Source organism: Antedon bifida, chromosome 3 (genome assembly GCF_963402885.1).
Source record: "Antedon bifida chromosome 3, ecAntBifi1.1, whole genome shotgun sequence".
Lineage (NCBI taxonomy): Eukaryota > Metazoa > Echinodermata > Crinoidea > Comatulida > Antedonidae > Antedon > Antedon bifida.
Window position 1 is genome coordinate 26300998 of NC_136228.1, and position 27466 is coordinate 26328463.

Below are 27466 nucleotides of genomic sequence, written 5' to 3' on the forward strand. Positions count from 1 at the left end.
AATAGCGGTAGAGATGGATGCCGAGAGTGAACTTTACATATAATTCTAAGGGCTCTTTTTGCAACATAATTTTCTATTAGAAAGATAATTTTTAAACCAATCAAGTACGATTCCTCTGATACCATGACTCAAAAAGCCGGAAGTCGAAAAGCGATTACGTCAACCCGGAAATCACTTCTATACCGTGGACGGTTGAAAATCTACAAATCTACCGATGAAATCAGAAATGTTGTTTTTAAGAGAGAACACGTGAACAAGTGAACACTTATGTTATCAAATCTACGTTTTGCGGTACATCTGAAATAGATAAGGTAGGTATCCAAGGTGGAGATCTTACAAAAGTTTTTCCATTGTGGTCGCCTATGTTAGATTATATGTACAATGTATTATTCGAGACTCAACATTTAAATCAACTTTTCAAAATTTGACCTAAATCACGAAAATAAATGAAATAATACATTGTTTATAGGCCTACTGTATAATTCATTCATAATTGAAAGATCAATACACGTTAATTCATTCATATCTTTTATTTCGGATGGCATATAACAAGATTAACGAGAACATTTTCCACAATCACAACCTAAAATATTAATTCGCACCAACGCTGATTAAGGTTGGATTGTTGAAATAGTTTAATTAAACCATTACAACTGTCATGTTTAATCATATTTAGCCAGACATTTAGCAAACCGATAAAAGAAAAAAAGTATGTCTAGTTAATGACTGCGAAATGTTTTCATTAATGAAACACCGGAAGTGCCTAACTAACGTTCCTGTTTATTACATTAATTTCGTTTGACGATAAATATGTAAATTAAAATACACTCGGTGCCATAATTTTAATTTTCATAGAGACTCTCTTAATGGTGTGTTTAGAAAACTTCCATGTTTTCCAGTACATGGCATCAGACGGCAATGACTCACTATCGTCATAATATATACCATTTAGATTTGAAAGACCGCACATTGTGTTAAACCACCAACCGCCATGCTTGCTCTCAACACAGTGGTCGACTTGAGTTGGAGGGTTCTTCTTGTCCTGTTAAATACAATTAGTACGGTATGTGTTAGTTACGAATCAAATGAAATTTCACAGCCTTCAGCCACGATTGGGAAATATACATTATGTATAATACTCATTACACGGTACATTGTTTTTTTCTTTGCTAGTTTTCATTTCAATGTGTTCCAGGATATAGCAAAACACTCTTATTAATTATTGTTGGTAATTTATGTTTCTGGTTGGTTTTAGCTTTATTTTCTCTGTACTAATTCAATTTTGAAATGAAGTGAATGATTTATTTATTTCACAAGCTAAACTTCATAATGTATAGTGTTTGATCCACTTACAATAGCGCTGAATGGTTGCTTCTGATTAGTTCCGCCAAGTAAATCTGTGTCCATATCACAGTAGACATCAATTGTAAATTGTAAGCTATCTGGTTTGATTGTGTAAACACCACTTGTTGTCTGAAGCGACCTTAGAATATCACCACAGTCGCGTGCAACACCGCTTGTTCCTGCGTCTGTATCTCCTATAAAACCAGTAAAAAATGAAAAAAGACACTCTAAAGATTTGTAGTGCAACTGTTAAAATTGTTAAAAAGTGTGGATGCACAATATTTAACGCAATTGAATAGTGTACGCCTACGCCTGCTTAATCATATTTTACAGTATCTCAATAGTATGATAATGATGTACGATGACATGTGTATGTTAGAAAGTTTAGTTTAAACAAGGAACACAAGGACTTGAATCAGTCTGAGATCAATGTTCCATGTCTCTTGCGGACAGCGCGCGGATGTTACAAAATAAACAAGGAGTAGCCGAACTGACCATTCTTTTCTTCACATTTGACACCGGCGTCCTCTGATGATGAACAATCATTATCGCCCCAACCTGGGAAAATACATTCATCAACACGACTTTCACTGCCACTACAGTCCAAATTATCCATAAAAATTCTACCAGATCCTGGTCCAAAGTATGCTCTAAAATACAGGAAAATACATAATAAAAGTTTTAGAAACAATGCTTAGGATTTGAAAGCATGCCCACGAAATGGCGAAATTGCCGCTGCCCAATTAAAAGTGGGAGGGTGAGGCGTATGTCCGGGCCGTAAACCATCACACTATGCCCTGTCTCCCCGGCCCCGCCTGCAAGTCGATAGTTACTGCATCCTGTTTAAATATAATGTCTTTATTTAATGAGAAAACTAAGAAAAAACCTTGAATAGACTCGTTCTACTGATGGGTAGCCAAGTTGTTGGCAAATAACGATACCATCTTTAATATCAAACTTGTCATCACAGATTGTACCCCAAAGATTGTCATGATAGACTTCAACACGACCCTCATTCTCAGTTCGCCCATCAACCAAACGAATTTGATCTAAAAAACAAAAATTACTCAGCCAATTGGTTGGCGATGTAGAAACTTCAGTATATTTCATTTTGGTACTGTAAACAAATCTAGGGCTACTAAACATACAATTAATTATAAGAAATTGAATCCGGGGTTGGTTCAGTACATTATTCTGTATTAGACTATAGCACCATTTATGAAGGCAAGCTTGTCTAAATAACGACGAAAAATAAGCTTCCAAACAAAACCTCGAACATGTTGCCTATAAGTTAATATGGTAATATTAGTGTAATATTAAAGATAAAGATACAATGAGGAGTGCATCATCAACATCTGAATGATTTGAGAGATCATAAACGTTTATTAGCATTTAAGACATGTTTTTGTTGGCAGATATGCAAGTTAAAAATCAGTGCACGAATAATCTTGACTTTCGAGGATTTTGACAAATAAAAGATCTGAAACTCGATACAATGAATGTGCTCTTACTCTCAGGTAGAGGGCCAACAACCTGTGTACATTTGACACCAGCCTCTTCAAAGGGGTAGCAGTCATGCTCACCCCATGACCTATGTGCACAGTCGTCAATATTCTTTTCTGTACCCGAACAGTCGACGTCATCTAACCAAAATTGACCAGGAGACTGACCATAATACGCCCTGTTGGGGAAGCAAATACATTTCGTCAAAGGGAAACAAAACTGTTCTTAGATAAGTTTGTTATATTAATTCGGCCTCAATTGATACGTATTATATTATTAGCCACACGAAATCCAATAAAATAGAGTGCTTATAATATACTATAGATATGATGAAACTCATGACGTCATATGGATGAAATGTAGGCCTAATATGCCCTTTTCAAGGTAATCAGGTTGGTAATCTTCAAATTGAAAAAAATATGTTTCCGATTTTATTATTTTTAAGTAAACGTATTTTTATTTCACTTCCTCTTCAAATACGATGTGGAGTTTTTGAATAAAACATTTTAGGCCATTAAGTAACATAACAATGTACTCACTGTGAAAAAGCCACGTCTGCTCCGGGAAATCCTAATTGATGACAAACAACTTGCGCATCTAGTAAATCCCATTCATCGTCACAGATAACTCCCCAAACACCACTGTGATATATTTCAACAGTACCTTCAGATGTTGAGTTAGCACCAACAAGTCGAATTGAAGCTATAGGCAATTAAAACGAATTGGTTATAGGCAACTTATATGTATATAGGCCTATTATGCATAGTTTTCAATATGTATAGAAAGTAAAATTATATTAGCAATTCACTTAGTTAATAATGATTGATAAAAAATGACATTTTATACTACAGTCTTACTATTTGTAGGTTGGTCTGTTGGTCCTATCTGTCCAGTTATACCAGGTCTAAATCCACTATCTGGACCTGCACCAGGCGCAGCACATATGAAACCAGAATGCATGCCTTCTGGGTAACATGTTGACTGCACAACGGTGTGAGATTCCAGATCATCGAAACGAAACATCGGAGGTTGTAATTTCCATGGCTGGCTCACATCTATTGGTTTACTAAATGTTTGACCTAACTGGTGTTGAAAGTGCATAGCATTGTTTTAATAAGGACAAATACGATGTAGTATACAATAATTTGTGTAAGACGGCAGGGAGACGGGAAGATGATACCCCGCCTGCTTTCACACAGCGCATACCCCAAGCCTTTCTCAAACGATGCATATTTACAGTCGAGACAATGTCAAGATGACTCCGAAAATAATGTATTCTTAATGCTCTGTTCACACTTTGGATGCAACACAACGAAGTAGGCGCAACGCAAGCAATTTGACCGATCATGAACGGTCACTTGTCATTGGTCAACTTGTTTGCGTTCCTAGAATGGGAATCAAGCCTAATTCAAATCGATCAAATTTAAATTATAATTTCGTAACATTATTGCCATATAAAAATGAACATTTATCAACAATAATAAAAAAAAACTCATACAATTATTTTTTTTTGTGGGAGTAATAAAACGTATTTGGAAGTTAGGCATGGGAGAGTAACATGCGTACATTTGTCACTGATAGAAGTAAAATGAAAACGAAATTACCCTTGATGCACTTTTTAGGCAGCTGTAAATTACTGTGGGAGCGTCATTATTACGACATTCACAATCAGTTTGCACATTCCATGCTATCCAGGTTTTCCAGCAGCTTTCAACATCCTCATCAAAAGTAAGATATCTAAGAAAAACAAACATGTTTTGCTTGAAAAGAGCAATTATAAATATTCTATTGTTAAGGTATTCAACCTATGAAATCCTTAGATTTTTTCAACTTTCTATTTTAGTGATACTAAAATTGTTGTTATATACACATACAATGTTCGGAAAATACTAACAGAAAACTAAAACTTACCTACAGTCCTGTATTACGCTATTTATAAGATAAGCCATCATGGCTGGACCCGAATTGACGTCACAACAACAGCAAAGTTTGCCACACTCGAATGCAGCGTTCAGACAATCAAATGTACAAGACTGTATTGAATGACAGTCAGCAATTGATGATGTGTTTGCTACCTCGTCAACACCGATAATATCAGACGTACATATACGGGGTCGTCTCTCAATTAAACTTGTGTCCTCATGTACGTCCTCTGGTTTAACAACAACTATATCCTCCTCTGGCGATTCAACTCCGAACTCACCAGTAATATCATCATCCCCTCCCGCTGCTTGTGGTGCGTCGCCTCCACCTGGAGCTACTGTAGCAAGCGCCTTTCCATCTTGATCATCTGCTTCATTTGGTTCTTCACCATCTTGTGCGTCAGCCTGGTCTGGAACTTCTTCATTACCAGGAGCGTCCTCATGTTTGTCAACAGGTGCAACATATTCTTGCCATTTATGTGGGGGTAAACTATCAACAGAAACATTCAATGCCTTTATACCTTTCACTTTAAATACGGCATCATCACTGGCTGGGTTGATAAAAAGCCCACTGCCAATAGTTGAATAACCTAGATAGGCACTACCATCACCCTTTGCTGCTGATAAACAATTTGCCACCGAGTTAACAATAAACGTATTTGGGTAAACATAGGTGTACAACACTATATCGGGAGATGGTGCATCTTTGCCATAACGTTCCTCGTATTTTTCAAGCAATAGTTTCAACGTTTGTGAGGTACCAGCACCCGACGCAGACACGTCCAATATTTTAAACACTGCAGCATTTGTTCCTGTACCAGAATCTAAACCTCTGGCAGCAAAGTAATTAAATGCGTCTGCAAAGTGTGGTTTAATAATGTCGTTACTGATATATCCTGGAACCTTTGGTTGTCTATGATCATCTAAAGGTTTTAGATAATACTCTGCAAACAAATCTTCATCCAAATACGGTCTAGTAGCTGGATGCAGGACCATTACTACTGCAAAATCATGATACGGGTCACTGGGATTGGCAGTTGCGTAGAATTTCGGAAAAGCCGTGTATTTGAATAAATTGAAGAAAAGTACCTCTTCGCGTGTATAACGAATACGCAAACGTTCAATTGGAGCTAATCGTTTCTTATTCTCGTTAATAAACCCTTGTTCACTTCTAAATGAGTTAACGTTAGCAATATTATAGCCCCAATCTGTGAAACCAATAGTAAATGGAATTGATGAATAGCGACTTGTGTGTCCAAATACGTTTATAACATGAGCCGTACAAGAAACACACAGGTAAGTCCACGTGTACATAAAGATTTCTGGACTAGCTCCACCACCATCTGCAATGTAGCTGTCCCACATCTTGTCAAATATGCCATTTTTGTGTATTAAACTTTCTGTTGACGTACCCGGATCAGGAGGTACAGCAACTAAGTAATTACCAATACCTTCAGTTTCTGTTGGTGAGTAACTTATGGAATCTGGCAGATATACGCCTCCTCCTAGTTTCTGAGGTTGGAGATAGTTGTAGAGGTAGTCATCACGTGTCCATATTGATTTGTCATACGGGCTCATCAGAATAAAAACCGTAAATCCCGTTTCCATTTGTTCAATATTAGAAGCATGTTTAAATATATCTATCACGTTTGCAAAGACTTGGCGATACGCATCATTTCCATTTGTTGAAGAAATAAAAGAAGACAAAATAACTAATATTAAACATATCAGCTCCTTAAACGTCATTTTCAGTCCCTTTTTTCAGTTTTCACACCGTTCATTACACAACTATCCGACGAAATCCTGAGAGTTGTCTTCTGTGAAAACAATAAATCGGATGGCTCAAACAGTATTTCCGTACTAAACCTATATTAGCTCAAAGGCTTAACATTGTGCTCCCAGGTTAGCAGCCCTGAAGTCGGTGTTTCCTTTATAGGGTTCCATGCTTATCCTATTGCCCTTGGAACAACTGTGATTGAAATATAGAAACACCTCACTATAACAATTTCTAATAAGCACTTTTACACGACCTGTTAAAATAAAGCTACCTCTGTGATAAAAACATTCGGAAATGCACTGAAATACTGATATCGACACTTGAAATATATCATTTTTCTAATTTATGTTTCATATTTTATTCTACTTAATTCAAATAATTGAAATACAGATATTATTACATGTCAATAAATAGTGAGGTGAGAATTTTCATACATCCTTATAAGTCCACAAGTAAGTAAACAAAATTATTGTATGTTATCTTATTACTATCCCAGTCAAAGCTCTCATCATCCATTGTATTTCATATTCTTTGCAAAGACATTCAGAATAAGTTAACAATTGTATTGGCTATATACTTAAAATTTTTATTTATTTTATTTTATTTTATGTCTTTAGGCAATGTGGCCGAAATAAACCAACCAACACAACATAATAATGTTTATGTTGTAATTAATTTCTGGCGTATTTATAACTTTAAACGCAAGTTAAATTTTGTTAAATATATCTAAATAGTTCTCTTTAAATTTCTTTGTTTGGCGATTAATGTTCTTTTAAATGATATACATAGGCCTATATATCGTTTTTAATTCTTGTATTATAATTATGCTTTGAGATTTTAATATTGAAGAATGTATCAAAAGTATTACGCAACGGATAGTTTTGGAATTGGTACATTAGAATAGCAACATTCTTTTTGTAGAGATCTTAAATCTGCAAAGTTTTGGTGTAAGCAAATAGCGGTAGAGATGGATGCCGAGAGTGAACTTTACATATAATTCTAAGGGCTCTTTTTGCAACATAATTTTCTATTAGAAAGATAATTTTTAAACCAATCAAGTACGATTCCTCTGATACCATGACTCAAAAAGCCGGAAGTCGAAAAGCGATTACGTCAACCCGGAAATCACTTCTATACCGTGGACGGTTGAAAATCTACAAATCTACCGATGAAATCAGAAATGTTGTTTTTAAGAGAGAACACGTGAACAAGTGAACACTTATGTTATCAAATCTACGTTTTGCGGTACATCTGAAATAGATAAGGTAGGTATCCAAGGTGGAGATCTTACAAAAGTTTTTCCATTGTGGTCGCCTATGTTAGATTATATGTACAATGTATTATTCGAGACTCAACATTTAAATCAACTTTTCAAAATTTGACCTAAATCACGAAAATAAATGAAATAATACATTGTTTATAGGCCTACTGTATAATTCATTCATAATTGAAAGATCAATACACGTTAATTCATTCATATCTTTTATTTCGGATGGCATATAACAAGATTAACGAGAACATTTTCCACAATCACAACCTAAAATATTAATTCGCACCAACGCTGATTAAGGTTGGATTGTTGAAATAGTTTAATTAAACCATTACAACTGTCATGTTTAATCATATTTAGCCAGACATTTAGCAAACCGATAAAAGAAAAAAAGTATGTCTAGTTAATGACTGCGAAATGTTTTCATTAATGAAACACCGGAAGTGCCTAACTAACGTTCCTGTTTATTACATTAATTTCGTTTGACGATAAATATGTAAATTAAAATACACTCGGTGCCATAATTTTAATTTTCATAGAGACTCTCTTAATGGTGTGTTTAGAAAACTTCCATGTTTTCCAGTACATGGCATCAGACGGCAATGACTCACTATCGTCATAATATATACCATTTAGATTTGAAAGACCGCACATTGTGTTAAACCACCAACCGCCATGCTTGCTCTCAACACAGTGGTCGACTTGAGTTGGAGGGTTCTTCTTGTCCTGTTAAATACAATTAGTACGGTATGTGTTAGTTACGAATCAAATGAAATTTCACAGCCTTCAGCCACGATTGGGAAATATACATTATGTATAATACTCATTACACGGTACATTGTTTTTTTCTTTGCTAGTTTTCATTTCAATGTGTTCCAGGATATAGCAAAACACTCTTATTAATTATTGTTGGTAATTTATGTTTCTGGTTGGTTTTAGCTTTATTTTCTCTGTACTAATTCAATTTTGAAATGAAGTGAATGATTTATTTATTTCACAAGCTAAACTTCATAATGTATAGTGTTTGATCCACTTACAATAGCGCTGAATGGTTGCTTCTGATTAGTTCCGCCAAGTAAACCGTCCACATCCGCCGGTCCTTTCATTGAATCACCAGCAGCTCCACCAAGGAAATCCCCTATAGTAAGACGGTACTCTTCAATTTCAGATCCCACCTCAAAAGTCTCGTACAGCGCATGCGCTATGCTGTTGTCCTCGAAATCTTCGAAATCAATTCTAAGTGCGTATCGTCCTTCTTTTGTGATAGCATGAATAGCCTCGTTCCCAAGCCAGTATTCTTTTTCTGGAATCCCAAATCCGGCCTGTGAAATCAAGATAAAATATTCAGTTGAGAAAGTAATTAACCTTGGTATATTGATTCCTCGAATCCTCGTCTTTGGGATTTAAGAATAATAATAAATACTTTACCTATGTTACGTAGACCACTGATCGAAACAACTAAATTTAAAAAATAATCACCGAAAGCTATCTTTATAAATGAGAGAGTTTGTACGTTTGTGTGTTTGTTTGTTACTGCACGTAACCTTACATATGGGGTATCAACATGACCGCAATTGTACCGGGAAAGTTCTTAACTATATTTGAACATCAAGTTAGGGGCCAAAATGGGGAAAATGGCCCACTTTTTCCCATTTTCGATGTTTGTTCGTTATCCAAATTTCTGTTTCTGCACGTAACCATACATATGGGGTATCAAAATGACCGCAATTGTAGCGGGAAGGTTTTAAACTACATTCAAAAAATTCCGGGGATTTGGTGGGAGAGGGGATGGGATGGGTAGAAAATTGTTCAAGTATTTTAATTATCCATGGGAAGGGGCATGTGAGTTTGGGGTGGGGATGTAGGACTATCACCATGACCGAAACTGTACTACATTTGAAAACTGGAAACTTCTTCAACACATCACCCAGTATCTGGGGTGTGTTGGGAGGGAGGAGGAGGGGCGGAAATACTGGCGTAATGAAGTATAACATGATTGGAATTGTACTAGGAAAAGTTACTACATTTGAGGGGTGGAGGTTGGTGAGTATAGGTTGTTATGTACTCATAAGGTTTTAAACTAATTTTGAAACCCGCCTCGGGGCGGGTATAATCGCTAAAATATATTTAATCACAGAAATACATTCTTACCCTATATTCTTGCCATCCGCGGTTGAAGTTCTCAGTTCCATCTATACGTTGTTGAATTACTGTCCATCCACCCCCATCTATTTCCATATCGCAATACACATTAATGGACTGTGTCAAAGATGCTGGATGAATTGTATAGACGCCGCTCAATGGGTTACCATGATGATGAAGCTCCTGGCAGTCAACAGCAAAATTACTATTATATGCTGCATAAAAAAAATGATAAATTTAGCTACTACTCAATTTGTTCATGTTTATTCATAAAATAAGACAAAATAAAAAAAAGGAATAAAAAATGCACCCAGGCCCCAGCATAAATCTTTCTGGTTTACGTATTATACTTGTTATCAGAATTTTCAATAGGTGGCGAGCATCCACTGCAATCTTCAATTATCTGAAATGCCGACATATTTTTACATCTCAATATACCTGCCCTGACTCATTCCGTTTAATGTACACCACTTGTACATGTTGGTAGTTTTTGTATGTATTCACGCTGCTGCTCTAGCCCGCTACGTCACACGAGATGACTTATTTATTAGATGAAATCAAGCAGCAGTTATAGTACTACACTTTGACATTTTTGCTAAAATGGAAACTCGACGATAATTTATAGGTACCAGCTGCATTTCTGGTATTTATGAGTCCCATGACAATACTGTATTTCACTGTCAGATAATCATTGAATTATTATCAAAACAGTCCATGAAAGTTTTTGTTTGTAATATGATACTTCAGACTTGAAGTATCTAAGGCGTGATGAAGTGACCCCCAGACTTGACCTTAGCAATAAAATAAACTAAATTGAGTCTGTTTCATATTAAAGTTATTCACTTCTGCAACAAAATTCACATTATAAAAAGAGAAAAGAAACGTTTAATTATAACTCAAAAACCACATTGTCTGACAGACAATTGAAGTATTTTTTGCTTTTAATTACATTTTTTCAGGTAAAATAACTATTATGTGACAATAAAATGACACATTCAAAAACAAATTTCAGAGGGACAATATATCTTTAAAACTGTTACGTCAATAAGCGAGCAGCGTTTTTTGTAAGAAATATTTCTTGTTTAACATACTTTTATGTGACCCTACTCAAAATATAACCTACCAAAATAACCATCTGGTGCAGGTTCGCATTCGACACCAACGTCTTCGAGTCTGGAGCAATCGTGTACCCCCCAGCCTGGGAATTGACATTCATCTAATCTATACTCAAGTCCTGTACAGAACACATCGTCAAGCAGAATCAAACCTTCCCCTGCACCAAAAAATGCTCTGTTATGGAAATGAGAAAATAATTGAGTTAGCATCAGCAACAATGTACACACATTCATAAATAAATTGATGATTAGGCAGAAAACATTAACATTTAAAAATTGATTATGAATACAGAAAACACAATAAAATTGCACGAAGAGATAAATTGACGACTGTGAAATGACATTGACATGATAAGTTTGTTAGTCGTACTGTGTAAATACAACTAAAACACCGGGATATCCAAGCTGTCTGCAAACAACTGCACCGTCTTCCAAAGAGAAGTTATCGTCACAAACCGTCCCCCATTCGCCGTCATGAAATATTTCAATTCTCCCTTGGTTTTCGGATGTACCATCTACAAGTCGTAATATATCTGTGAGAATGTAATGCTATGAGTTAGTAATGGTGAACTGTGACATATAATATAGTATTAGTAGACCTACTCAGTCTCATTTATATGGACGGTGAATTTGACTTTAGTGTATACCTTAGGTTAAATTCATCATGCTTAACGTCTCACGGGAAAACTACTTCTTCTGACTTTGTGATGTGGGCGTCCACATCTTGTAAATTTTGTCATTTCAATAATGTTGTAATAATTATATATTGCAATAGAACATTTTTAATTAGAAGTTTAAAAAGTTCGTTTATATATCTTCGGTTGATATTCTTCTTACAGGAGAATGCAAGAAATTCAATACACATTTATTGTGTAATGAATTTGAAAAATACCACAGATTCCAATACAATATAAATAAAAATAAATAAATAAATTTGAACATTCTGTCTCACTTTAAACAATGACGTACTCTGATTATTTGTTTCAAAACCTCGTATACCATTCAAAACCTCGTATACCATTCAAGACCTCATTACCATTCAAAACCTCTCCCCGCAAGTCTGCCTTTAAGTCATAATAATTTGCGCTATGGTTATAACTCGCATAGATTCGACATATATACAAGATAATGATAAGTTGTGCTAGAAATTTGTAACCTTAAGTTATATCACGTTGTAAAAACCCTATGTAATATTATTAAAATTCATACTTTGCGCCTGAACGCTGGAATGTAAATTACACGAAACACCGGCTTGTTCAAATGGTAAACACGTATGCACACCCCAATCTCCTTTATCACACTGCTCCAAAGAACGTTCAGTTCCTAAACAATTTACTCGATCAAGATGATATTGGCTGTCCTCTTGTGGTTCGCCAAAATATGCCCTAGAAGGTAAATTAAAAATGTGATATGTGATAAAAAGTGCAATGTATAATTCAATTCATGTTACCATGTGATATAAACAATCTGTCAATTAATTGGGCTCTGTTCCACATATATATATATATTCTTTATACTCACTGCAAATAAGCTCGTTTTGCTCCTGGGTATCCAAGTTGGCGACATACAACGTGTGCGTCTTCAATGTCCCACCCATTATCGCATATTGTACCCCACGTCAAATCGTAAAATATTTCAACGGTACCCTCATGTGTTGACGAACCGCCAATCAAACGAACAAAACCTGAGAAATAAGAATAAACGGAATAAAATCAGTCGTATTCCGAAAAATGAAAACAGTAAAATTGCATTCATTTATTTGTTCAATTTATCTGCATCCACAAACCTCTTGATTAAAAAGAATATCAGTTAGATTGTATTTAATCAAGCAACACAAGCACTGATGAAACTTTATTAGGCAAAAACCGACTGTCAAGTCATGTTCTTTATTTACCTTTAAAGTGTGTGATTGGTTTTACATTTGTTTGGCTGTGAATGTGTTTGTATTTGTTTCTAAATATGAAGACATATTCTATTCAAAACAGCCTTTCGCAGAAAACCAGAAATGGCCACCACAACAAGAGTGACCCATTTAAAAAATAATATTTATGTTTGTCTGCGATATATTTGTTCACATTTTGTATCTATGCAAATTTGATGATACGGGGTATATGTGTGTCCTAAGCATATTATATATAAATTAGCAATTTGCCCAGACACAATCGGAGGTAGGGTTCTCACTTGTGTTTAATCTTGTGATATCTTCGTCAATATGATGGGAATGGTGATAGGGTTGGTATCCACCAACTGGACCAATTGCTGATGATGTACATGCGAATCCTGCATATGAGTTCGGGATGCACTTCGTATCAACTACAGTGTGATCTGCCAAGTTTTCATAATGACCAAGAACAGCTGGTTCAATCCATGGAGTAAAAACATCTAGTGGGTTGGTGTAGTATTGAGAAACCTTATGAATACAAATGATATTGTTATGTATGTCTACATGCAATGATACTGTATTTAGCTAACTTCAGTATTTGGAAAATAATATAATATAACAATATAGTAGTAGCATTTTAATTTCTCATTATTATTTTTGTCGAGATGCCGAGATTGACAGCCTCTATGAATACATGTTTGTTTCATTCATAAACGTCTTTATTTTGCTGTTAGTTCTCCATCTTCTATTATGAGTAGGCCTACGTTTCGAAGAGGAACACAGCATTACCTGAAAAAAACATTTTCTTCTATTTTCTTCCAAATGTTTGTATCCGCGTGATATGACGGACAAGAATGATAATAAACACCCCGTGGTCTCTACATTTTTAACGTATATAGTAGGCCTACTTAATGATTATAATAGACCTAGACCTACTAAATTAAATTTATGCACATAATTATAGTCTCTAAAAATCAAGTTATATGAAAAATCGTAATTCCACAATTAAAACATAAAATAATATTAAAAGTAGTCTCACATCTGAACAAGTAACGAGGCATTCTTTTATGACGTAGGTTGCATTGTGCTCTGTGCAATCACATTCATTATGAACATTGTAGTTTAACCAATTCTCCCAACATGTTTTAATTTCTCTATCAAATATATATTTTCTGAAAGAAAAATTATTTCAATATTGGGCTAATGCTAAAGTGAATGATATTGAAGGTAATAATAAAACACTGGTGGTCAAGATAACAGCAATGATATTATAAAGATGATGATAAAGTGAGAATTAAAAAACATTAGTTTACTCTTCAATAGACGAAAACAACAATTAATTATGACTCACCCGATACCACATTACAGCTATTAAGTATAGGGACTGAAAACACCAAGACATTATCCCTGTTGAGCCGTGAAATGTGCAAAAAGTCACATTTGTGCAAACAACCACATTTGTGCAAACATGGCACCTTCAAATGTGCAAATCTGTAAACATTCATAATCACTAATGTTCAAACATCACGCCGTTAAATGTGTAAAAGAAATTCTACAGATGTGCAAATCATTTTCTTAAACCAAAATCAGTTTATTAAAAATGATAACCTAATTCTAAATATCCACGGTTTTTTCTAACATAATGTTTTCAATATAGCCAATTACGTATTAAAATGAAATTATTCGTTTTGTTACAACAAAAACCCACAATGATATCCGGAGATGCAGGACTGGAACTGACACGTGGTCGCCGCTACTTGCTGGAGATGGTAACTTCCATACCGTTGAAATTGAAGTTCCTTAGAGTTGTCCTCTTATTGCAAAGAAAGTTCCTTAGATTTTCTACATTTTCTTTAAAATGAATTTGTGTTATGCGCGATTTGAACAATATGTAATTTGAAATTGCGAGGATTTAATTGGGCAAATTTAATAAAAATGCTCGATTCAAATTGCGCAGAAAATGTCGAACATCGCAATGTATTTTTAGTATTTGATAAAACTAAAGCTCATATAAATCTGTTACGCATACTTATTTGTGTCATTGAATTTTATGGATTTTTTTTACACATTTAAGGGTATCATGTTTGCACAAACATGAGGGCAAAATGTTTGCACAAATTTGGTTGTTTGCACAAATGTGACTTTTTGCACATTTCACTGTTTTTGTTTGAAGATGTTGAATGTAGAAAACAGATTGCAAATTGTGATTGCCATTCAATGGTGACTGTTGTGTATAGAGCAGATAACTTACCTGCAATCAGATACGATATTGTTAACTAAATACGACGTGGTTTCCGTAATAAAGTTACTTTTACAGCAGCAACAGAATCTGCCGCACTCGTATTCATTCACCAAACACTGGAACGCACAATTCTGAAAAGAGTTGTACTGAAGATTTTCATCAAGTGCTCTTCTAACCCGACATATTCGTTGATCGCCCCCTGGTGGTAACGGGCGCATATCAGCGGCGGATTCATGATCTTCAAACGGCGGTTCGTTTACAGGTTGAATAACGTCTTGTGGAAACTTTTCCCGTACAAGAAACGCTTTTACATCAATATCACCAAGCGTTGATTGCGTTGTTTCAAAATCATCGTCAGAAATTTCTGATGAGCAACCATAAATGACCCTGTATATGTCTGGTTGTCGTACATACAGTTCAAGTATTGTTGCTGATTCTTGTAAAGTGACATCATCATGGAAACAAGTCCACGAATAAAGAGCAATAACAGTTGGTGTCTCCAATCCATGTATGCGTTCATGGTTATTAAGAAGTAACGCTATGTTATTTCCGTCTGTATTTTCACCACGAAGTGCATATGACTGAGCAGCTTCACCACGGGCAGCAATAAAGTTATCGCTTTCACTAATTTCTGAAGGAGCAATGAGTTCGTTTAACACAGGTGTCAACACGCGACCTCTTGCCGTAAGAGGCCGCAGCACATTTTCAGCGTAGTCTGGAGTTAACCACATGTCTTTATCATGTAATGGTAAGATCATGAGGACGGCAAATCGAATTTTCTCACCCTGCTGACGAGGCACACCCGTACGGTAGAATTTATCGAATATCACATTGTGAAATAAATCGAAATAATAACTTGCATCTGTTTTGTACTCGTATCTAAAACGGATAATTGGTGCAAATGAGGGTCTTTGGATGGCAGCTACATTAAACGTATTCTCACTTTCCATGGTATTTATATCCGGGTCTTCATGTCCCCAGTCGGTGAATGATATTATGAGAGGAGCTGTTTGGTACCTTTCAATATTAAGAACGTCCAAAATCATATCGGTGCAACTACTACATGGATATTTCCAGGTGTATAAGAAAAATACATGTGCTGTTACGTTTATTTCATCTAAATGATGCCAATCTACCATTGCCTGGATCCTCTCTGGAAACTTCAAAAGCAGTTTTAGATCCGATTGAACGATGTCATTCTCGACATAAGGAATAGCTGATATGTAATTAAAAACGTCTGAAGCTAAACTTGGTACCGCATAATTCAACTCATCAGGAACTACAAACCCTAATTCGTTTGTAGAAGATATAAATGTTCTTTCCAGGTAAGTATTATTACACCAGAAAGGAGTGTCTTCCAATGGCAATACCGCAAGAACTGATATTCGTTCCGAATCGGTGTCAGCGTAGTCATAGAGATAGTCTTGAAGATGATCGTTTATAAAAGGGGTAAAATCAGTAAGTAGCTTAGTTAAGCATCGTATTTCATCATCAGTTACTTCTCCAGATACAAAATGTACAGGTATTATTACAAAAATAAATAAAATGTCAATCAATAAAATCACAATGTTCATCTTGAACATATTTTGATATACTAAAGGTACACAGCAGTTTATTACTCAGGTAAATTATATCAACTGTGATCTAGTAACAACTGACCGAAACTAACCTAGAAAATGACCTTTACTATTTATCGTTAATTATTGTTCCGGTCTGGCTTCATAACAATCGCTGGCAATTCATTATCTAATACCCACCTTTCCTCAATTGGAATAGTTATCAGAAAACCAGAAACGAATGACAAAGTTGATACACCACGAGGTTTGAACATTGTTATTGTTGTCATAACTTTCTTTATGTATGAAGGTCGTTAAAAGCGTTAAAATAATATACAATTATCTGTCACCCGATATCTGTATGTAACAAATATTGATTTCCAGTCGTATACAGCAGATCCACTCCTAGATCACTAGCCCCAGTAAACAAAATAAATAAATTTGCAATGTGATATCATCAAGTTTGACCAATCACTTTGTTCACATAAGTCATACTTAAAATCGATGTTTTGAGAAATTGTTTGAAATTTGTTACTAATAAGATATAAGCAATGTGAAAAAGCTATACCAATGTTTTACTAATAAGACAGCAATGTGATGGAGCTACACCAATTCGTTACTAATAAGATACCAATGTGATGGAGCTATACAAATTCGTTACTAAGACAGCAATGTGATGGAACTACACCAATTCGTTACTAATAAGATACCAATGTGATGGAGCTATACAAATTCGTTACTAAGACCGCAATGTGATGGAGCTACACCAATTCGTTACTAATAAGATACCAATGTGATGGAGCTATACAAATTCGTTACTAAGACAGCAATGTGATGGAACTACAGTATACCGATTCGTTACCGTACTAATAAGCCAGCTATGGTGATACCGATTTGTTACTGATAAGACAGCAACGTGAATGGAGCTTGTATACCAATTCGTTACGCGTGCATACCGGTATAAAATATTTGTAACCGTGTTAATTGTTCACTGCTAAGACATATGTTATGAATTCAGGAACGGATTCAGAACAAATAATCAATGAGGTGGGGGACAAAGGGTTCATAAGTTTACTGTTTGCTGGTGAGTGGCCAAGTGGTCTATTTCTAATACCCCTGATCAGAGGTCTGGACGGAAATTTGGCTTTCTGAGCGATTTAGGTTGTTCCAAACAGTTAACGGGCACTTTTGACGTAAGAATTTGATGCGAGACTAAAATTTCCCAACTGAAAAATATGTCCCCGCCCTCCCGATCTGCACTAGTGACACCAGTGTTGTTGTATGGTGTTAAAAATACTGAAAGTTTTGATATGCAGATGTCTTAACCATTAGACCACTGGGGCTTTCATTCATTATAGGTTTTAGTGGGGAGGAACCTAATGTAATTCCGTGAGATTTTAATGCTCAAGTTGAGTTCTTGGAAGTTTTGGAATCCTTAAGACCAGCAGAATTCATTGCAACTGGGGGCCAATTTTTCCCGACCCTATTTTGGCAGCCATCTTGGATTTCAAAATGGCCCCCATTTTTTACTCAAAACTGATAGTAGCTCCTATTTTAAACCACGTACGAACGTAATTTGTGTGATAAATCTTACAATATTATGATAAATCAGTCCAATGGTACAATTTATAATAATAGCATATGGCAGTCATATTGAATTCTAAGATGGCCGCCATTAAAAACGTATATCATGTATGCATTTTATAGTCAGGGTCCTCGTGTATTTCCGTAGGATTTTAATGCCCAAAGTGAGATTTCACTTCTTTAATATGGTGCTAGGATACCAAAAATGCTAGGTAACAAATTTTCACGATCCTGTAACCATGGTAACAGCCCCAAGATCAAAATGGCGCCCAATTGACCCTATCTCCGTATCCCTTTGGTCTATCAACAAGATATTGGTATCAAAATACTCGGAGCGTATATATTTATATTTATTGTAATGGAACATTTTGACGAAATGTAATAGGAAATGCTATTTTTCTACACTATTGACCTTTGACCTTGACTTCCATTGTATCTAAAAACGGCTGGTCATTGAAATTTAAAAATGGTCTCAAATTGCTGAGACCATACATATTTATATTTATTGTAATGCAACATTTTGTTAGAAAATGACCGGAAGTAAAGTTATTAACCTTTGACCTAATAAACATGAACTTGATGTATACAATAAGCATTAATTATCTATTTGAGCATGTATCGGTAATTATTTGTGGTAGGTATTAAACAATGGGTTTATACATATTATTATCATTTATATTTTATAAATATTAATCAATCAATACCATGCATTTATTGTGTCAGCATCCTCGTTTCCATTAAGACAGTCAAAGAGTGAGAGTGGTTGATTCTTAAACTTTTGTGCCTTTCCATTTTATTTCCTAATGCTTGTTTTTCTTGAAACATTTTCATATATAGAGGTTTCTCATACATTGAACTGCTGCCGGCCATACATTATTACGTGGTCGTAGATGATAATTTGATTGCTTGGTTCAGTTGCTTGATTAGACGTTCCTTGGGGTTGCTTCTTGGATGTTTCGATATAAGAAGTAATCTTCCAATGCTAACATTGACTGCCATTTTGTAGTTATATCGCCAAGTCAAGGAATCAATAATTTAAGGAGTGAGATTGTTAGAAGTGACCAAGAGGTTTTTGATGTTTACAGCATTTTATGTTTCCTTCAAGCTACTAAATGTGTTTCATTTTTTTTCAAGGAGTCCACAACCGAACTTTGCTCACAAACTTCAAAAAGCTTCAACTCCTTTTTTATCATCTCTGTTTAAGATATATTTCTTGACTTCATTTGAAATTGATATGCCCTCATCTTTCAGTATTTTTATTTTTCGGGATCTCCGGAGAGATACTTTTATATATATAACAATTATTATTAATTTGTATATATAATTTTTATATTTGTATATATATATATATATAAATCATACTGTAAATTATAGAAACAGTGCTCATATTCGGAACATGATCTCATAATCGCGTCGAGCATAACTCATTGGCGAAAGTTCCGTATTTTTTTTTATTAGTTGTATGAAAAAATGTCTCTGGCGGGATTCGAACCTGCAACCTCTCGCTTACAGGGCGAGTATCATACCACTAGACCACAGAGCCATGTATGGTATTATCACAGATTTTCACCCACCAGATACATTCTCTCATACAACAAACGCCCTCACAATCAGTGGAGGCTTAACAAGTCAGAACAAATTCCAACCCTAATTCGCAACGGTTTTTTAAATAATATTGTGTATATGTAAATCAATGATGTTGCGTAGCACTGTGTAAATTATATATAAATCATACTGTAAATTATAGAAACAGTGCTCATATTCGGAACATGATCTCATAATCGCGTCGAGCATAGCTCATTGGCGAAAGTTCCGTATTTTTTTTTATTAGTTGTATGAAAAAATGTCTCTGGCGGGATTCGAACCTGCAACCTCTCGCTTACAGGGCGAGTATCATACCACTAGACCACAGAGCCATGTATGGTATTATCACAGATTTTCACCCACCAGATACATTCTCTCATACAACAAACGCCCTCACAATCAGTGGAGGCTTAACAAGTCAGAACAAATTCCAACCCTAATTCGCAACGGTTTTTTAAATAATATTGTGTATATGTAAATCAATGATGTTGCGTAGCACTGTGTAAATTATATATAAATCATACTGTAAATTATAGAAACAGTGCTCATATTCGGAACATGATCTCATAATCGCGTCGAGCATAGCTCATTGGCGAAAGTTCCGTATTTTTTTTTTTAGTTGTATGAAAAAATGTCTCTGGCGGGATTCGAACCTGCAACCTCTCGCTTACAGGGCGAGTATCATACCACTAGACCACAGAGCCATGTATGGTATTATCACAGATTTTCACCCACCAGATACATTCTCTCATACAACAAACGACACTGTACCAAAAACATACCGTACAGTCAAGCATTACGTATCAGACGTATGTGTTCTTCAGATTTAGATTTTCAGAATCGTACAGAAGAACTAACCGGACATCTCCGGAATAGAAATTACAAGAAGGAATCCATTGAAACTGCTATAAAGAAAGCAAAAGATATTCCTCGATTTCAGACACTGACGTATAGACCACGTCAGCCAAAATCGACCAGAGTGCCATTGGTCACAACCTATCACCCTAGGTTGCCTCCATTACGGGCTATCATTGAGAAACATATGCCCATTCTACAGTCCACAGAACGTCTCAGGACTGTTTTTCCGGAACCACCCATTATTGCATTTCGTAGACCTCCCAACCTTCGTGATATTAACTCTCATGACAGCTAAAATTTGGGCAGTCACTTTTGCGGCAAATCTTGGTTGATTGGTTGACTCTACTGAAACATTTAGGAGTAACCTAACTGGCCGCATTTTTCGGATAAGACAATCAATTGTCTAACCAAAATCGTCATTTATCTCATATATTGTAATGTTTGTGGTAAACAGTATGTCGGGGAAACAAAAAACACGCTCCGTATGAGAATGACACAACACAGATCAGCTATCAAAACATTAAAGCTCGTAGCCGAACATTTTATTTCAGCTGGTCACTTGATTACAAATTTCAGAGTTATTGCAATAGACCACGATGTCAAATGGAGCGACAAAACTCGCAAAAATAAAGAAAACCACTGGGAATTGCTACTTAAAACAACAAAACCTTTTGGACTTAACATTAGGAACATACTCCCAGATCGGTAAAATTACTCCATTGACTACCTAAATTTAAGTTTCAATATTAACCACCATTTAAGCTGTTTTTAGTTTCATTCCAAAATTGTTTATATCTCTACCAAGCTACCTTCTTTGTTTTCTACTATTATTCAGACTCCACCCTACCTCCTTTTGTTTGTTCCTATTTCTTTTATTCCTGTCCACCCAGGCAGCACTTATACTATGACTTTATCCAAATTCCTTCACTTGCACTGATGAAGGGCTAGTGTTGCCCGAAAGCTCTGCTAACTTTTCTGACTGTTTTACTTATCGTTTTGATTTAGCTTTTCGCTTTTTTTTGTATCTCCATTGAGATCCAGCGAAAAGCTAAATCAAAACGATAAAGTAAAACAGCCAGAAAATTAGCAGAGCTTTCGCTCAACACTAGACCTTTATCAGTGTAATTCATATATATATATATATAAATCGATACAAAAAATTGCATGCTTATTTAAATTAATTTATGTACACATTTTTGTATTTACATATTTGTGTGACAATGAAGGCAGGATAGAAAACAGCTCATCTACTGTAATGATAATTAGTCGAATAATCTTCCAGGGTTTCAGAACATAATTTATTGAATATACTTTAAATCGGTGGCATACACTCATACTCATAAGAATACAAATACCAACAACAAACTGATACAATGTGATAAGCCCGGAACAATAAAATAATAATAATTCAAAACTGAAAAGCCGACTCGATCTCCTACCGTAGTGTGGTCGAAGTCGATCGCACTTCACTCATTAAAAAAACCTACTGCATTTTGGATAAATATAAATGACAAATGCAGTAAATGTAACAAAATTAAAATACAAATTTATAAACGGGAAATCAATAACTGAAATCGTTACATTAACAGCATTTGTAAGCTGTCAAACAGTCTGTAGATGTATTCAACTTTATTTGAATATTGCTAAAAGCGAATATTGTTTCCCATCTTTCCATTAAGTTCTTAATGTTAAGTTACCACAAACAAGTAGTTTGATTAATTATTCTATGTGACTCTTAATAATAACGTGTAGTTAGGGTTTATATTGCGATAATCACAAACCATACGTAAAAGGCAAAGGGAACTTCTAAACAGAAATTTAGACTACTAAAAATAAAATAGATTCAGAATTTAAAAAGCTATCCAACGAAACAAAACAAAGATGTGATTTGACAATAGTTTATTTCACTTTTGTTCATTGACAAAACGGAAACTTGACATTTTGTGACGTAGTCCTAACTTAAATGTAATCCAGTACAGTAGGCCTATCTAAAAGCAGTACAGAAATTCTTGTCCTTTGTTCTATCGTCTGCACATAATTTACACTTCATCTCACAATAAAAGAATCTGGTCTCTATGGTATCTCATTGTCATGACAACGTCATGTTGTTCTTGACGCAATGTTTCCGGAACCACCGGTAGGTGGCGCTGTACACGACTAAAGCTCCATATATAGAGAATACAAATTTGTAAATTTGTAAATTTGTATTCTCTATATATGGCTCTGCTAAAGCTTTAACGGAACACACTCAATATTTTCGTAGTGAAAAATCGGGTACTGCCCCAAAAATGCCCTAAAATGCCCCAGATATGTATGTTGTAGTTAACATTTTGACATTGTATCGCATGGAACGCCTTAGAATGGTTTCAAACGCTGAAAACCATACGAACAGTACATATCTGAGCCAAAAAGTGAACGTCACAAAGAACGTCATCTTCGGCATGCCTTCGGAAGCAACGTCTTCGGAAGCATTGGGATGTTCGGAAATGTCACCCAAACAAAGTTCAAAGTTCAAAATGATCATGCTGATTGGTCGGTTAAAATGCTTACGTATAATAATAATGTTTTATTCATTCATATACAAAGTAAAACCCGATTGGATCAACGAGCTGGATGGCTCAGTGGGCTTGTTTTGGGGCTATGGCCCATGGGGTTGCAGGATCAATTCTCTACTTGACAATTTTGTTAAATATTTTTTTTTCAGTTTGAGAGAGATTATTTAGGGTTAGGTTTTCAAAATTTAGGACGAGTTTTATTATTTATGTTTTTATCAAGACAAGTTCATAGTTGATAAAACTAAGCCGTCAGACAGAGATGCACTATTAGACTAAACGGTACTAGGACATTTTGCCGAATGCTATTTGATATTTGGTCGACAGGACATTTCGCCGACAGGACATTTTGTCGACAGGACATTTCGCCGACAGGACATTTTGCCGACAACTATTTCGCCGACAGACAATTAGCCGACAGACAACTGGCCGACAATTTATTTTATTTATTTATTTATTTTCAATCTTTCTTTTCAAAATTGCCGAATACAAAATTTCGGCGGTTTCCTATTGTCAAAGTGTCTTGTCGGTCAAATGTCTGTCGGCTAATTGTCTGTCGGCTAAATGGTTTTCGGCGAAATGTCCTGTCGGCGAAATGTCTTGTCGGCGAAATGTCTTGTCGGTGAAATGTCCGGTCGGCGAAATGTCTTGTCGGCGAAATGTCCGGTCGGCGAATAGTCTGTCGGTCAGTGGTCTGTCGGCGAAATGGCGTTCGGCAAAACGTCCCGTTACCTGACTAAACAACGATGCCACATGTGACATACATGACCAAAATATGTGAGTACAGACACTATCCCAACATTCACTTCCAACATCAAAATTAGTAGATGAGAGGATGAAATTCTCGTATGGGTAATTCATCCTATTGGTGACAAATTTACAGGCTAAGCTCATGGACATCAGAGTGGACACTTTTAAAACAGTGATATACCGAAGTCCTTGAATTACAAAGGGGTTTTCCATCGCTAACAATGCAAGTTTATACAAGCTCGGAAATCCTACTGATGTGGAAAACCCAATATAATTTTTAAAAGGTACCAACTCTCAATTCCATATAGAGAATCTGAACAGGAAGGTGAAGACTTTGCATGTTTCTTAATTCGTCTACGAAAGCTAGCGTCCACCTGTGCGTTCGGAAGTCTCAAAGATGAGAGTATGCTTGATAAAATAGTTTGTGGACTATGAGATAAGGATATCCAGAAGGAATTGTTGCAGGAGCCAAAAACTAACATTAAATTCCTGTATAAACTTTGTGAAAACATATGAACTTTAGGCCAAACATACTACTGTTATAAAATTCTTATAACATTAATGCTATGCGATAATGGGTCTATGGGTAGGTCTATTGACTGGTAAAACGAATAAATGTGGTCGTAAACATTGCCCGTCCTCATGCTATGTGCCGAAATGTGGCCCAGATGTCCATTTTGAACTACTGTAAAATGCCGTTTTACTGATAAAAGAGATACTCTCTCTACAAATCGTAAACCTAGAAGGAAATTAAAAATGGTGTAAAAAAACTAAAGAACCGGAAGAAGATTTGTCCACAGTTCCGAATATGAGGAATGTTCAACTAATATGTCACTGAACATACAATAAATAACGTTGTTTAGAGTAATTATGAGGAGTACAAGTGAAAATGTAAATATAACATTTTAGATAGACTGTGATACCTCGTGCAGTGTTAATACAAATTATAGCGAGTCAAATGGCCGAGCGGTTAAGGCAGGGGCGCCGTTTACCGTACCTAAAGAGCCAACAACATCGGCAAGGGTTCGAGGCCGACTCGCTCCTAGTTCTGGTGGTGGAACAAAGTCTTCTCGGATAAGGACTATAAACCGTAGGTCCAGTGTACACCGTTATAACATGTGTGCACTTTAAAGAACCCGGTTAATTATTCGAGAAGAGTAGGGGGTTACCCCAGTGAACGGTTCACAAAATAGCCCTTGTATCAGGGGACAGTGGTTAATTTACTATTGGTAATCCTTGGCCACATAGCCTAAAGACATAATAAAAACATGGTGCCTCAAAACCAAATAACTAAGGTCGACACTGTATTAAAGGGGTATGCAGGACAATCAAATGAAGGCTAAGAGTAAATAATCCGAAACATTGTAAGCTCTAATGGTTCATTTCTATGACATGGATCGTTTAGAGAGAACAATGATGGCCTACAATATGTATAAGTTGCCTAATAGACATTTCGCACGGGTGTTCCTATCACCGTCCACTCGGACAATGGGCCACCGTTAAATGCTAGGGATTTCTAGAACTTTGCGGTGGTATAAGAAGTTGATAAGTAGTCTGAACTGTTACTTACCTGCAATCAGATGTTATGCTGTTAACCAAGTACGCTGTGGTTTCTGTAATCAGGTTGTTTCCACAACAGCAGCAAAATCTTCCGCACTCGTATTCATTCACCAAACATTGGAACGCACAATTCTGGAAAGAGTTGTACTGAAGATTTTCATCAAGTGCTCTTCTAACCCGACATATTCTTTGATCGCCCCCTGGTGGTAACGGGCGCATATCAGCGGCGGATTCATGATCTTCAAACGGTGGTTCGTTTACAGGTTGAATAACGTCATGAGGAAACGTTTCCCGTACAAAAAACGCTTTTACATCAATATTGTCAAACGTTGATCGTGTTGTTTCAAAATCATCGTCAGACATTTCTGAAGAACAACCATAAATGACCCTGTATATGTCTGGTTGTCGTACATACAGTTCAAGTATTGTTGCTGATTCTTGTAAAGTGACATCATCATGGAAACAAGTCCACGAATAAAGAGCAATAACAGTTGGTGTCTCCAATCCATGTATGCGTTCATGGTTATTAAGAAGTAACGCTATGTTATTTCCGTCTGTACTTTCACCACGGAGTGCATATGACTGAGCAGAATCAGTGTTTTCAGTTACTCCGCGTGCGACTACAAAATTGTCACTTTCTCTGATTTCTGATGGAGCTAGACGATCGTTTACTTGTGGCGTTAACACGCGACCTCGTGCCGTCAGTGGCCGCAGTACTTCTTCGGCGTAGTCGGGAGTTGACCACTTCTCTTTATCATGTAATGGCAAAATGGTTAAAACAGCAAACTGTATCTGATCACCCTGCTGTCGAGGTACACCCGTACGGTAGAACTTATCAAATATGACGTGTTGAAACAAATCAAAATAATAACTAGCATCTGTTGTGTATTCGTACCTCATACGTGTAATTGTTGCAGATAGAGGTCTTTGGATGGCAGCTACCTCCAACCTATTCTCACTTTCTATGATATTGACATCCGGGTCTGTATGGCCCCAGTCGGTGAATGTTATTATGAGAGGAATTGTTTGGTACATTTCAGTATTAAGAACGTCCAAAATCATATCAGTGCAACTAATACATGGGTATTTCCAGGTGTATAAGAAAAACACAGGTGATTTTGCGTTTTCATCTAAATGATGCCAATCTACCATTGCCTTGATCCTCTCTGGAAACTTCAGTAGCAGTTTTAGGTCTGATTGAACAATGTCATTGTCGACAAAAGGAATAGCTGATATGTAATTAAAAACGTCAGAAGCTAAACTTGGCACCGCATAATTTAAGTTTTCGGGAACTACAAACCCTAATGTGTTCACAGAAGATCTAAATGTTCTTTCCACGTAGGTATTGTTGCACCAGAAAGGAGTGTCTTCCTCGGGCAAGACAGCAAGAACTGAGATTTGTTCAGGGCCGTCGTTGAAGTAACGATTATACGTTTCTGCAATTGTTGTGATCTTGCTTGTTATACATCGAATATCCTCGTCTAAAACTTGACCAGTAACAAACTTGGCAAATAGGAGCAAGGTAGCTATGAAAGCTCTACGCCAAACGAATTTCATGTCGTGCAATAATTAAAGCTATGTGCACAGTATATCTTTTGTGTTTCGTCAACAGAAGCGGCGTACTACACTATCAGCGGTACTAATGGGTCTACAGCCCTAAATGATCGTATGTTCTTCTTATACTTCAATAGGTTAGGCCTACTGTTCCGGTAGGGATTCACATACGTTGGGTTATTGATTGTATCTTCTTTCCGTTTCCCCCAATTAAAAGCCCCTTGTAATAAAAACAGAATATAGACGCTTTGTATCAATTCAGAGAGTGACA

At 36.0% G+C, this 27466-nt stretch overlaps 1 protein-coding gene and 3 non-coding genes across 4 annotated transcripts; all 4 read right to left on the minus strand.

The window, feature by feature from the left end:
* Positions 1-543: 543 nt before the first annotated feature.
* On the minus strand, positions 544-27372 carry LOC144838333 (scavenger receptor cysteine-rich domain-containing protein DMBT1-like). Its single transcript, XM_078693672.1, has 19 exons — positions 25652-27372; positions 13995-14127; positions 13255-13483; positions 12595-12757; positions 12283-12458; positions 11444-11606; positions 11082-11248; positions 9968-10173; positions 8854-9138; positions 8324-8542; positions 4759-6524; positions 4452-4584; positions 3705-3930; positions 3387-3549; positions 2856-3025; positions 2231-2393; positions 1840-1994; positions 1354-1538; positions 544-1042 (listed from the first exon to the last, which is right to left on the minus strand). Exons 1-19 carry the CDS (start codon positions 27196-27198, stop codon positions 818-820), a joined length of 6474 nt encoding a protein of 2157 aa, XP_078549798.1. The 5' UTR covers positions 27199-27372; the 3' UTR covers positions 544-817.
* Trnat-ugu (transfer RNA threonine (anticodon UGU)) lies at positions 19809-19880 on the minus strand. The gene has a single exon. It is a non-coding gene; the product is annotated as a tRNA-Thr (tRNA).
* Trnat-ugu (transfer RNA threonine (anticodon UGU)) lies at positions 20182-20253 on the minus strand. The gene has a single exon. It is a non-coding gene; the product is annotated as a tRNA-Thr (tRNA).
* Trnat-ugu (transfer RNA threonine (anticodon UGU)) lies at positions 20554-20625 on the minus strand. The gene has a single exon. It is a non-coding gene; the product is annotated as a tRNA-Thr (tRNA).
* Positions 27373-27466: the final 94 nt, after the last annotated feature.